The 12,904-nt window shown below is 43.3% G+C and overlaps 2 protein-coding genes across 2 annotated transcripts in view; one reads left to right on the top strand and one right to left on the bottom strand.

Annotated features, from left to right (window-relative positions):
* The window catches only part of LOC308285432 (activator of basal transcription 1-like), a 144,703-nt gene that overhangs the window by 45,769 nt on the left and 86,030 nt on the right, over nucleotides 1-12,904 (bottom strand). The window lies entirely within an intron of this gene.
* ythdc2 (YTH domain containing 2) overlaps nucleotides 1-12,904 on the top strand; it is a 72,865-nt gene that overhangs the window by 14,825 nt on the left and 45,136 nt on the right. Inside the window, exons 11-14 of the mRNA XM_080726030.1 lie at nucleotides 1,764-1,902; nucleotides 7,294-7,420; nucleotides 9,031-9,096; nucleotides 11,616-11,794. Of these exons, the coding sequence (XP_080582156.1) occupies nucleotides 1,764-1,902; nucleotides 7,294-7,420; nucleotides 9,031-9,096; nucleotides 11,616-11,794 (511 nt within the window). The remainder of the gene's footprint in view (nucleotides 1-1,763; nucleotides 1,903-7,293; nucleotides 7,421-9,030; nucleotides 9,097-11,615; nucleotides 11,795-12,904) is intronic.

Raw genomic sequence — 12,904 nt, 5'->3', positions numbered from 1 at the left:
TCTTATGGCAGTGGTTCTCAACCTTTTCAGGCCCGTGACCCCCAAATCATATTTTAACTGACAAGCACTAAGAGTTGAGGCATTACATTGTGTATAACACGGTTCTATTGTGAACATAGCAGATCTACATGCTCACAACGCCCCGCGTTGTGAGCATGTGTGTTTCATTTGTCACTTTAGTGGTATTAAAAAGCCCTTAAATTGTCACTTTACAAATGTGAATATACCCCCAAGGGTTAGGGTTAGGGTTGTGCCGACCCACAGGTTGAGAACCACTGTTATGGAATCAGGTCGTGGACCGAAAAGAGCTGGTCTTCAAGCTATGCTATATTTTTGGTTATTAGTTATTTTGAGATGAAACTGAAAGAATAGAAGTGGTCGAACTAGCAGATATTCTAATCCTAAAGCTCTTTTTTTAAATATAAAATGATTAAATATGTCAGTAATGATTTGTTTTAAGTTATTTGTCCTATCTGCCCTGTGTCCTTTTTGATTACAAAGCCTAAAAGGCAAACAGAGATGTAACTCTTAACTCATTGAGTGCCTATCCCGAATTAGTTCGGGATATATGATCGTATCACAGGGTGCCTATCCCGAACAAGTTCGGGATATAAAAAAAAAAAAAAAAAAAAAATTTTTTTTTTAAAAAAATTTTTTGAATTTTTTTTTTTTTTTTTGGGACCCCATCAAATCTGGTGAACATGATTTCAATCGCGATTTTGCATGTTCCACCCCCATACAACCCCATCTAACATACAGGGCAGCCATTTTTGTTTACATTACATGTAAAACATAAGGGCGATTATCTCAAGAATGCCTGAACGGATTTCCAATCGGATTTTTTTGTTTGAAAGCTGTGAACAAACTGCACAAATCCACTCCAATGCAATCCAGGATTGCATTGGATTTTTCAGAGCTCATTCTTCTCTGTTTTTTTCCCATGCATGAGGTGTGCAAGGTTTAATCATGGCTAAGTTGACGAAAATAAGGCTTCTAAAATGCTTGGTAGCCAATAGCTAACTTCAAGCTAACTTCATCCTCTTCCTGTACATGCAGTCATGCACAAAGGAAAGTGTTCAGGCAAGTCATGGCTGCAGGGCTTCTGCATATACCAGCATATCTCTATGGGATTTTCTCTGGCCACTGGGCGCCCTCTAGTGGTGAAAGGGGTGGCACTAAATGAGTTAATAACATGTTCCAATGTTCAATGGAACAAACGTACATTTTGTAACTGTGACAGCCGATCTACAAGCTCACAGCGTGTCACTTAATGCCGTGCGAGATCTGCTGTTTTTGAATAGCCAAAATATAAAATAACATCTAAAGTTGTAAAAAAAAACGATGCTTTCCGGGTTTTGAACGGCTTTAACCCTCGATTTTAACCACTTTAACCATTATTTTTGAAAAATTGTGAAAAGTCTTTGAATATCTTTGACCCGACTTCTAAATCCTTCCTCTAAATCAGTGGTTCTCAAACTTTTTCATGTCAAGGACCCCCAAAATGACATGTTATTTGGCCACGGACCCCCATCTCAAAATATGTTGTTCCAGGGACCCCTCAGAGGCAGATATTTGAGTTACAAAAGTTTGCTTTGAAAAATATATATATTGAAAAATGTGCACACATTTTCACGATTTTTCAAAAATAGCAGATCTACAAGCTTGCAGCGCGGCACTCGGTGCCGCGCTGCGAGCTTGTATATCTGCTATTTTTCAATAGTTATAAAGCATCAAATAACTCTAGGCCTAAATGGGTTAAACAGAGTGAGCCGGATGTGGCGGTGCCTCTGGAGCCGTGGCTGTCCAAGGAGATGGACTCCTGCATCTCCAACGTCTTCCACCACCAGGACGCTGACGTCTTCGTTCAGCTCTTCAACCTCATCCTCAACGAGAACGTCAGCGGTAAAACAACCAACAATCCATTATTAAGTGTGCCTGCTATGCAATAGCAAAACACTTATTGTAATCCGCCATACTTAAGTCAGTCATGTTCTGGCAAATTTCGGCGCGTAATAACTGCCGCACGATTTACACCACCCCCGCAATATATACATCAAAACGTGCGGCTCGGCCGGGAATGGGGTGCTATTACTTTTCTTTCCGATCCGCGTTACCATGGCGACGTAATTCGCAAAAAACGACGCCCAAAAACCCCATTGACTTAGAATGGGGGAAATTTCGGCACGTAATAACTGACGCAAGATTTACGCCACCCCCGCAATATATACATCAAAATGTGCGGCTCGGCCGGGAATGGTGTGCTATTACTTTTCTTTCCGATCCGCGATACGATTGCGATGTAATTCGCAAAAAACGACGCCCAAAAACCCCATTGACTTAGAATGGGGGACTCCGAAAAAAACCCAGAAACTTTGGCGCCACATAACTCTGCCATACTTTTGCCTAGCAACGTGATTTAAACTTTAAAATGCACACACAACTTTGGTCTTTTTCCGGCCAATAGGGATGAGCTGTAATTGATTAAGCCCCGCCCCCTCTGTATTCCTATTGGCTGGCTTTTAAACAGCCACTACTCCAGTTCACAGCATGGTACCGTCTTGAAACTTGGTGTCTGGACTTAAACGGCCAATAGGGACTTATTACTTAAGCCCCGCCCCTCTTAAGCCACGCCCCTATCTTCCTATTGGCTTAGCTTTAAACAGCTTTATCTCCAGTTTGCAGCATGGTACCGTCTCGAAACTTGCTGTGTGTACTTAGATGGCCAATAGGGATGAGCTGTAATTGATTAAGCCCCGCCCCCTCTGTAACAGGAAGTGCCCTTCGCCAAACAGGAAGTGCCTCTACATCTCATGAACCGTTTGTCATACAGACGCGCATATTGCGTCATATGACTTGATTAAGAGTCCTTGACCTTAATTGGGGCCTATTTCGCCAAACAGGAAGTGCCCCTCACCAAACAGGAAGTGACCCTTTACCTCGTGAACCGTTTGTCGTACAGACGCATGGATGGCATCAAATGACTTGATTAAGAGTCCTTAACCTTAATTGGGGCCTATTTCGCCAAACAGGAAGTGCCCCTCACCAAACAGGAAGTGACCCTTTACCTCGTGAACCGTTTGTCGTACAGACGCGTGGATGGCATCAAATGACTTGATTAAGAGTCCTTAACCTTAATTGGGGCCTATTTCGCCAAACAGGAAGTGCCCCTCACCAAACAGGAAGTGACCCTTGATCTCGTGAACCGTTTGTCGTACAGATGCGCGGGTTGCGTCAAATGACAAGTTTAAGAGTCCTTAACCTTAATTGGGGCCTATTTCGCCAAACAGGAAGTGCCTCTCACCAAACAGGAAGTGACCCTTGATCTCGTGAACCGTTTGTCGTACAGACGCGCGGGTTGCGTCAAATGACTTGATTACGAGTCCTTAACCTTAATTGGGGCCTAGTTCGCCAAACAGGAAGTGCCCCTCACCAAACAGGAAGTGACCCTTTATCGCGTGAACCGTTTGTCGTACAGACATGTGGGTGGTGTCATATGAAGAACCATAATGTTAAAGCTTATGCAAAAAATGGTAATGTTAAAAAATGTAACGCTAATGCTAACACCAACCGCTACACAAGGTTGCACAGACTTAGCGAGCTGCAGGCACACTTAACATTTCTTAGAAATGTTCTTTTCTAGTTATTATTACTAGAAGCGACCTGGCCAACTCGGGAACGATGTAAATAGGGAATGAATGCCCCGCCCTTTAATGCAAACCCCATTATACCTGTTGTCATAGGACCCGTTTTGACCATCTGTTTGCCTGTGTCCATTTATGCCCATATATGGAGATATCTGTTATCTGTCTGTCTGTCTGTCAGCGTCCATTTTATGTCCATATATGGAGATCACTGCAGATATAGTTCTGGGTCCATTTTATGCCCATATATGCCCATATATGGAGATATCTGTCTATTTGCGTCCATTTCATGCCCATATATGGAGATCTCTGTATCTGTCTGTCTGTGTCCCTTTATGCCCGTATATGGAGATCTTTGTGATTCTGCGTAAATTTTATGCCCATATATTTTATGCTCATTTATGGAGATCTCTGTATCCGTCTGTCTGTGTCCCTTTATGCCCGTATATGGAGATCTTTGTGATTCTGCGTCCATTTTATGCCCATATATGCTATATATGGAGATATTCAGAGATTTTTTGTTGACTCATGTGGCGTACGTGATGTCAGAGCCTTTTATGAGTGATGTCACAATGAGTCAGCGCTTGCGCCGATTTCCTCCGGAACAGCCTGATGTCAACAATCAACCCCGCATAAGGAGATTCCGAACGTTTCGCCCCGGTTCGGGAAAACCGCGGGTCGGGTCGAGACCCGGCACTGCACTCCGTGCCGCGGCGGGGAACGCGCGTGCCGAATCTAAAGCCGGTGGGACGAACGGTTCTCGAGATTCGCGGATTACAGACACACAGACACGCAGAGACTTCTCGCATTTATAGATAGATTAGGCCACATCGGTGGGCACCCTTCCTCCCTCATGGTGCCCTAGGCCAGTGTTTCTCAACCACTGTGCCTGGGGACCTTTGGTGTGCCCCTGAGAAGGGTCAAGTGTGCCCTTTGAAACTGCTTGAAAGCCAGTATTGTAGTTATCATTTTAAAAATGATTTAAAATAGTGAAAACAGCCGATCTACAAGCACACAACGCCTCGCGGTGCGAGGCGTTGTGTGCTTGTAGATCGGCTGTTTTCACTACTGTTGTGCGACAGCCTTGTATGATGAAGCAGGGCTTTACTTTGCGAAGAAACATACAAATTTGAAACTTGGAGATACAAGGTTTCTTCCCGACAGTGACGATATTTACACCCCCGTATTATGTTGGTGTGCCCATGGATTCTTGGGACATGAAAAGTGTGCCCATGCAGAAAAAAGGTTGAGAAACACTGCCCTAGGCAGGCGCCTACTCTGTCTATTGACTGAGATAGGAGAGTGTGGAGGGCAGCGATCCAGGAGTCCCGAGTTGGTGTTGGCAAGACCACACTCTCACATCTCATCACCGCATCGTCTATTTAGACATAAAAAACCCTGTATAAACATATGCTGTATGCTGGTTTGTTCATGACGTGTATTTTCACACATTTCACACGACACCTCTGCACTAAACAACAGCTAGGCTCATTTTCCTACTATCCCAAACGACTGCCCATGGGGTCTATTAGGCAGAAATGCCCCTTTTGAGCATTTGGCACAACTGCCAATTAAAGTGACTTTACTGACCAATCACAGCGCATCTTTTCCGGGACTTGGACCAAACGCATAACAGCATAACATCTGTTTAGCAGAGTGTGGTTGCTTGTGTGGGGCACCGATAGCATGGATGCGTGGAGATCATTTTTGACCGCAAAAAATAGCGGAAAAGTGATAGGCTTGTATGGGCTCCACTCTATGCTATGAGGTCTGCTGGGGAAACTGGACGACAGGGGCACTTCTGCCTAATAGACCCCATGGACTGTCATTTGGGATCAAAATAAATGAGCCTAGACCCTTCGGCTCTGTACTTGGTCTGAGCTTGTAGATGTGCTATTTTCGATATAAATTATAATGTTTTTTAACATTATAATTTGATCTGCAAAGTAACTATTAACTAACCTTATCAAATGAATGTAGTGGAGTAGAAGTAAAAGTAATGGAAATTGGAAATACTCACAAATACCTAAAAATGTTACTTAAGTACATTACTTAAAGGGGGCGTGACACCGGCCGAAATTTAACATTATGATACAGTAAGTCACGTGGTGTTTCTTCAAACAGTCTAAAAAGGAGGCGGGGCCGTATCGGTTAGTAGTGAATGTATACTTCGTCCGTCGTGCGGTGCCGCGCAATGTATACTTCGTCCGTTGTGCCGTGCTGCGTGATGTTGTTGTTAGCGTGTAGCAGCGCCGCACCGCAAGGCTATTTTGGAGAGCTATTGTGTGTGTACACACACACACAGGCTACACACACAGAGTGTATGAGCCACGGACCTCAGTCCTCCGAGACAGCAGGACATATGTCTGCTAAAAGGGCTCAAAGCTGCCGAGGAGGAGGAGATCGCTGGACGCTCGTTCTAAGCTTGCTCCGGTGTTTCCCCCAGTGCGCCTAGAGTTTAGAAACTCGCCTCCCTACCTCCAGTTCAGCCAATCACAAGCTTCAAAAATGAGTGCGGGCGCGGTTTTCCCCCAGTGCGCCTAGAATTTAGAAACTCGCGTCACGGCCAGGTCCTCCAGTCAGGTTTAGCGGAAGACACAGCAGGGTATGGCCGACAAAACCGTCCCTTAGACGGGGAGAAGCGTGTTGACCCTCGTAACGAATCTCTGACACCTTTTTTGATGAAGACATGTACTTTTTTACCGGTCTAATGGTGAATGGTGTATAATTTTTACCCCTAGAACTGATAGTTTTAAAGTTGGTTTAGAAAGTCGGAAACATGCCTCGGACAGCTTTTTTTGGGGCAGTTTCAAAAGATAATGATATGGATACTCGACTCCGCGAGTCTCCGCCCCTCCCCCCATATTAGCCCAATCAAATTAATGTATTGCCGTTACTGTACAGAAAGTACTACTTTCAGTACAGTAACTACAATAAATTAATTTGATTGGGTAATTTAACATGGGGGTACATGACATCATTAAAAAAATTGGCTAATTTGATAGCCATAATTAGCTGTTTTGGCCATGTCATGCCCACTTTAAGTAAATGTACTAAAGCCCATTTTCCACTGGCCCAACTCCACACCACTCCACACCACACCACCCACTTGTGCCAGGTTTTCCACTACAAGGACCTGGGTAGAGTGGTGTGAAAGTGGTACTAAACAGGGTACTAAAAAGTATCCACTCTAGAGTAGGTCTGAGCTAGGCCAAATAGGGCCAAACACTTCATAATGACTGATTACTCACTGACTTTTCATTTAAACCACCAGGATATAGTTGTAATACATGATAATAGATTCTATTGTGTTATAACCACTATTATAATCTATTATAGTGTATTTTAATTATCATAGTAATACATTAATACTTTATAATGTATTATAATCACAGTTATAATCCATTACAGTGCATTATAATTAGGATAGTTGTAATACAAATTTATATTGTATTATAATCACAGTTAAAAGGGTCAATTTGTTTCTTACCGATAGGGGTACTTTTTTGTAATGGAAAATGTAGATATGTTTATGTGGTGCGGTGTGGTGTGGTGTAGTGTGGTGCTAAAACTGTAGTCGAAAAGGTGCTTTTGTTACTTTACACCACTGCTTTGAAGGCCTCCGGTGTAATGTAATGCCATTCCTTTGCAGTGGACTACACACACAGTGAGACCAGTGCCACGGCTCTGATGGTGGCAGCAGCCAGGGGCTTCCTGCCACAGATGGAGAAGCTGATAACCATGGGAGCAAACCTCCATCTCAAAGCCAACAACGACTGGTAGGCACTGAAACAAAGAAACCAGCAGCCAGGGCTATGGAGAACTAGTAGCCCCTAGGCCTGTCATTATTAAGTGTGCCTGTTATGCAGTAACAGGCAACTTATTGTTATCGCTCATATTTAAGCCGGACGGACACACATGTATTTCCCCAGAAGTTTGGCACGCTACTCCTCCCACAGTTTTTAAACCAAACACTCGCGCCATATGTCAAACCGACCGGCTTACTCGGGAATCGTGTGCTAGTAACTTGCTAAGAGAAAGGTTCTATAGTTTAATTGATATTAATTTATTAGTGAATTAATTTTCCCCATTGACTTATAATGGGAATCGCATTCAATTATTTTTCTCTCGCAAACCATAGGGGCTACAGTTTCAAGACTTGGAGAGGAGGTTCATAAGGATTTCAAGGATTAAATAAAAAATAATAGTGTCATTTGGCCTCATGGTGGCGCTATAACAGCCCACTTTACGTTTTGGCCTGTAACTCTTGAACCGTAAATCGGAAAATTAAAATTCTTTTTTCCCTGGATTCCTTGGGTCAAGACGCATCTCCCCATATAGGCCCCGCCCATTTGCGTAGGGATAGATTTTCCGCCATCTTGAGTTATCTCCAAAACAGTCTTTTTGCTCCTTTTCCTACATATTTTCTTCAAATGGCTTAAAAACCGGTACACATGATCTATGAAGCCATGCGATAAACATAGTCAAAGGATATTTCGATAGTCCATACCGTTCGTTCGTAACGCGCTTCCAAAGTTAGCGGGAGGGGCCTGTTTGGCAAAAAATTGCCCTAACTCAAAAACAAAAGGTCGAGTCAACACTGAATTTCAACCACAGGTTGCGGGTGGCATACTCAACAGATCCCCAAAAGCATTTCCACTTCGACCCATAGGGGGCGTCACAAACGCGCAAAACGTAACCGTTTCGTGCCAGAACGCGTTTTTCAGGGGGACCGACCCTCTCAAAACGAAACGCAGACGACTTGGCGGATGGTCTCACGGTCCAAACCGCTGCACAAGGTCGCGCATTTAGCGAGCTGCAGGCACACTTGTCAAAATTGACTCTGTCAATTCTAGTTCTTTTTATAATCGTCTCCATGTTGAAAAATGTTCATATTGTTTCAATCATTTTAAAAGTGGAAATAGCAGATCTACAAGCTCACAAGACATGCTTATAGATCGGCTATTTCCACTGTCAATGTTCTTTTTTTAAGTCTTTGTATATTTAGGTTATGCGTCATATCTGTAACTTCAAAGCCTAAAAGACAAACAAATGTAATTGTCAACGACCGAAACACAAATCGTTAATCACAATTATTTGAGTGACAATTACTCGTCATGTAAAATGTCATAATCATGACAGCCCTAGTATCTGACCTCACAGACTCCAGATATGGATATAGCTGACCTGTTCCGACATCACAATGATGACTCGACCATCCAGATTAATAGTTTAACTCCTGCTTCTTAACTATGGCGTATTAAGAAGCTCTGATGTTCCAGCGCGACCACCCTTAGGGTGTCTTACTGTTATATATACAAGCTCATATGGCAGCTTGTAGATCTGCTGTTGTTGAACAAGGTTGTGAGGTGGTGTTTGTGTGTTGCAGGACGGCTTTAGACTGGGCCAAACACTTCCAACAGACTGAAGCTGTGGACCTGCTGGAATCCTACCTGTAAGTCATGTTATATTATCCCTACATCATCTAGAGTTGCAGTCCTATGTGTGGGCACTTCACATATACAGCCTAAAACAGAGGTCTTCAACAGGGGGTCCGGGACCCCTAGGGTGTCCTCAGAGTTACTACAGGGGGTCCTCCAAATATTTGTGTGATAGAAGCTTTTTTTCCCTCCTTTTCTTTTTCTTTTTTATTTTTTTTATAATTTTTATCCCACGATTTTGCAACCCATTTTCACCCAGTGCCAATTGCCTATGTAATCCTGGGCTCTGCTCTCCCTCTGCCGCGCCTGGGGACAACGGACTGACCTCATACTTCCTTCTATGTATGAGGAGTCCAAGTTGTTTCTTTTTACCTGACAGGGGGGATTTCCCCAGGATGGACGTAGCGCGTGGAAGGAACACGTTATTCCAACCAGTTCCTTTCCCCTCCATCAAGCGCCCCGGCTGGCCAGGGGGAGGCATTATTGAGACCAGGATTTCCTCCTTTTCTATATTAACCACTTGAACCCTAGCGTCCATATTCTGAGAACATTAGCTAAAAATTGCAGATCTACAAGCTCTCAATGCCTCGCAGCGTGAGGCATTGAGAGCTTGTAGATCAGCTATTTTCAGCAAAGACATTAAGGTGTAGATGGGAAAAAGAGCAGACTAAGTACAGCGTGAAAGGTCAAGTTTATTAAGTATTGACGGATTGACGGTTCAAGTGGTTAAATATCTGGAAACACACATTTACATGAATCCAAAATACACTGATGATTGTGCTGTCAAACAATGAAACTATATGGAATCTATGGGTTGTGGGGGTCCCTGCTTCATCTCTTTCAACTAAGGGGTCCTTGGCCTGAAAACGTTGAAGACCCCTGGCCTAAAACATGTATTGTTGTAATGCACATTAGGTCCATCACATGCTTTCTTTTGTATGCGATTGATTGAATGAGGAGTTTATTAGCAGTTTGCAATAGGAAAAAGTTTCATGACAGCACAAACCACTGGTACAAGGTCAAATTAAAGGAGATCCTAGTAAGCTCTACACCATATTTACACAGGAACCACTTTATGTATCTTATATATCATTGGAAGAGTGATGGATATAACTGAGTACTTTGCAATTGCATAGGATAACATCAATTACAAAAGCAGTCATTTCACAAGTCACGAGTAGCAGCTGTCTGAAGGTGACTTTTCAGACCAATTTTGAAGGAGGCTAGGGATTTGCCTCCTCCTTTAAGGCCTGCGGTAGTCCAATCCTGAGTTATTTTTTGTGTTCAATCTGTGTTTTTAGATAACTTCTTTTCTATTTCCACACAACTCCTCTAAGGTATATTAATGACACAGTTCAATATTGAAAATGGGTGGTCTTCCCCTTTAAGTACAGGCGGCTGCTACATACTCACCACCCCTTTTCCCCTGTCTATAGACTAAGCCCATACTTACCTCCCCTTTTTCACTGTAAGTATCATTTGTTTCTTTTCTCTATATGACCTTTTGAAGCGGTGAAAGCCGCTTCCAAGGCTTTGTCTGTCCCGTCAATTTTGTCTGTCCCGTACATGTCCCGTGCATGCTTGACCAATTGAGGATTGGTCAAGCTTCACATGCCAATTTGGCCCTCCAGACAAAATCATTCAGAATTCAGAATTCGTAAAAAAATATAGAACTAAAGCACATAGAAAATATAGATCTAGAACACAGAATGTATAGATCTAGAACACAGATTGCATAGCTCTAGAACACATACAGTAGAATACAAATTCACCGCTTCACTTCGAACCGAGGTTTGATTTTTTTTTCTTCTTTTGCTATTGACGCTATCCTCTGCATAGTGCTGTGTTCTATCCATCTGTCATTCGATGTTATATGAGATACTAAAGGTTTCCTGTGTAAACAAGCTGAAGAGCATACTAGGTCCCCCCCAGTTGACCTTGTACCAGTGAACTGTACCGTCATGAAACTGTACCTTCCCTATGCAAACAACCGATAAAGTCTTCAATCAATCAATCTAAACCAAGGGTCTTCGACAAGGGGTCCGGGACCCCTATGGGGTCCCCAGAGTTACTACAGGTGGTCCTCCAAATCTTTGAGTCATAGAAACTTTTTTTCTTTTTTTATATTAACCACTTGAACCCTAGTGTCCGTATTCTGGGAACTTTAGCCAAAAATAGCCGATCTACAAGCTCACAACGCCTCGCAGCGCGAGGCGTTGTGAGCTTGTAGATCGTCTATTTTTGGCAGAGAGGTTTGTTGTAGGGGGGGGAAGAGCAGACTAAGTACAGAGTGAAAGGTCAAGTTTATTAAGTATTGACGGTTCAAGTGGTTAAATATCTGGAAATAGAAATTGACATGAATCCAAAATTATCTGATGATCGTGCTGTCAAACAATGAAACTATATGGAGTCTATATGGGGAACAGGTTGTGGGGGGTCCCTGCTTCATCTCTTGCTCAACTAAGTTGTCTTCCTTGGCCTGGACACGTTGAAGACCCCTGATCTAAACCCTCTCCCTCCCCTCCGTTCCCAGCTCCATGGCGCAGAGCGGCCCCGTGGACGAGAGCACTCTGGTGCGGCGCGGAGGCGCCGAGCTGAGCCCCGAGGAGCAGGAGCTGCTGCAGGCCTACCACCACAGCTTCGACGACGACAAGGTGGACCTGGACCTGGTGCTGCACCTGCTGCACAACATCTGCACCACCTCAGAGGACGGTGAGCAAGGGCATTCATCAAATATTTGAATATTCGAATATTCCAATATCAATACTGGCTCCGCGGGGGTTGTCCATATATAACATCCCGACGGACTGATAACTCCCTGAGGCGCTAGCCGAGGGGGGTTATCAGTTCGAAGGGATGTTATATATAACCCCCAAGGAGCCAGTATTTATCCCGCTTATTACCCGGCTACTAAATACAATTAATAATTTGACTCAAAATTGAAAACAAAACAAAGTGTTTCCTTGTTTACAGATGGCTGGAAGTGTTCCACAAGTGTTGCGCTGGGCGTCCTCCCAGCGCAACACGGTCGCCTTGGAAAACAAGGAAGTGCTGATTAGATAGAATCCATTTTCTGATACTGCGTCGTCTATTTCTCGCTTAAAATATTTTTAAAACCATTTTTGAGATCAACGTTTAGTTCTAAATGTCGCTGTGTGTTTGTTTACATGGCTGACATGTTGGATACGGCACTAAATTCATGCAGTGCAGCTTGACTGCAGCAGGTGCTCTGAGTCTTTGATTAGGCAGCGGTCTGTTATAGAGCGGAGCGGTCTGTTATCCAGAAATAACAGACCGCTGATTTCAGCAACTGACCAATCAGAATCAAGCATTCAAACAAGCCGGGTAATAATCAACGTTGTTCACCGAAGTCGAATATTAGCTTATTTTTATATTGTTTTCTCTTTAAAAAATATATAATTTATAAAACTTGGCTAGATAGGAAGTCATAAGAATGAGTTGTCAATGCCCCTGGTGGATGAATTTGTTAATGCTCTATACCACGGGTTCTCAAACCTTTTTAGGCTGTGACCCCCAAAATAAACATATTTGAACTGGGGACCCCCACCCTGACAATCACTTGGAATTGTAGGTATTACATTTAATGTGACTCGGTTCCGCAGATAAATATTGTGAAAATAGCAGATCTACATTTAGATCGGCTATTTTCACAATGTTCGCCTCTTGCTTACTTAACAATTGCCAATATTGGCCAGTCCTGTCGAATATTCGACTATTCGAATACTTTGAGGTCGAATAATTCAAATACTAAAAATCACTATTCATGAATGCCCTACTGCATTTAGTTTGACTCTGAAACAT

Source organism: Nannobrachium achirus (genome assembly GCF_963921795.1).
Source record: "Nannobrachium achirus genome assembly, chromosome: 5".
NCBI classification, from domain to species: Eukaryota; Metazoa; Chordata; class Actinopteri; order Myctophiformes; family Myctophidae; genus Nannobrachium; species Nannobrachium achirus.
Note: the sequence above shows the minus strand (reverse complement) of the source record. Positions and strands in the feature narration are given on the sequence as shown.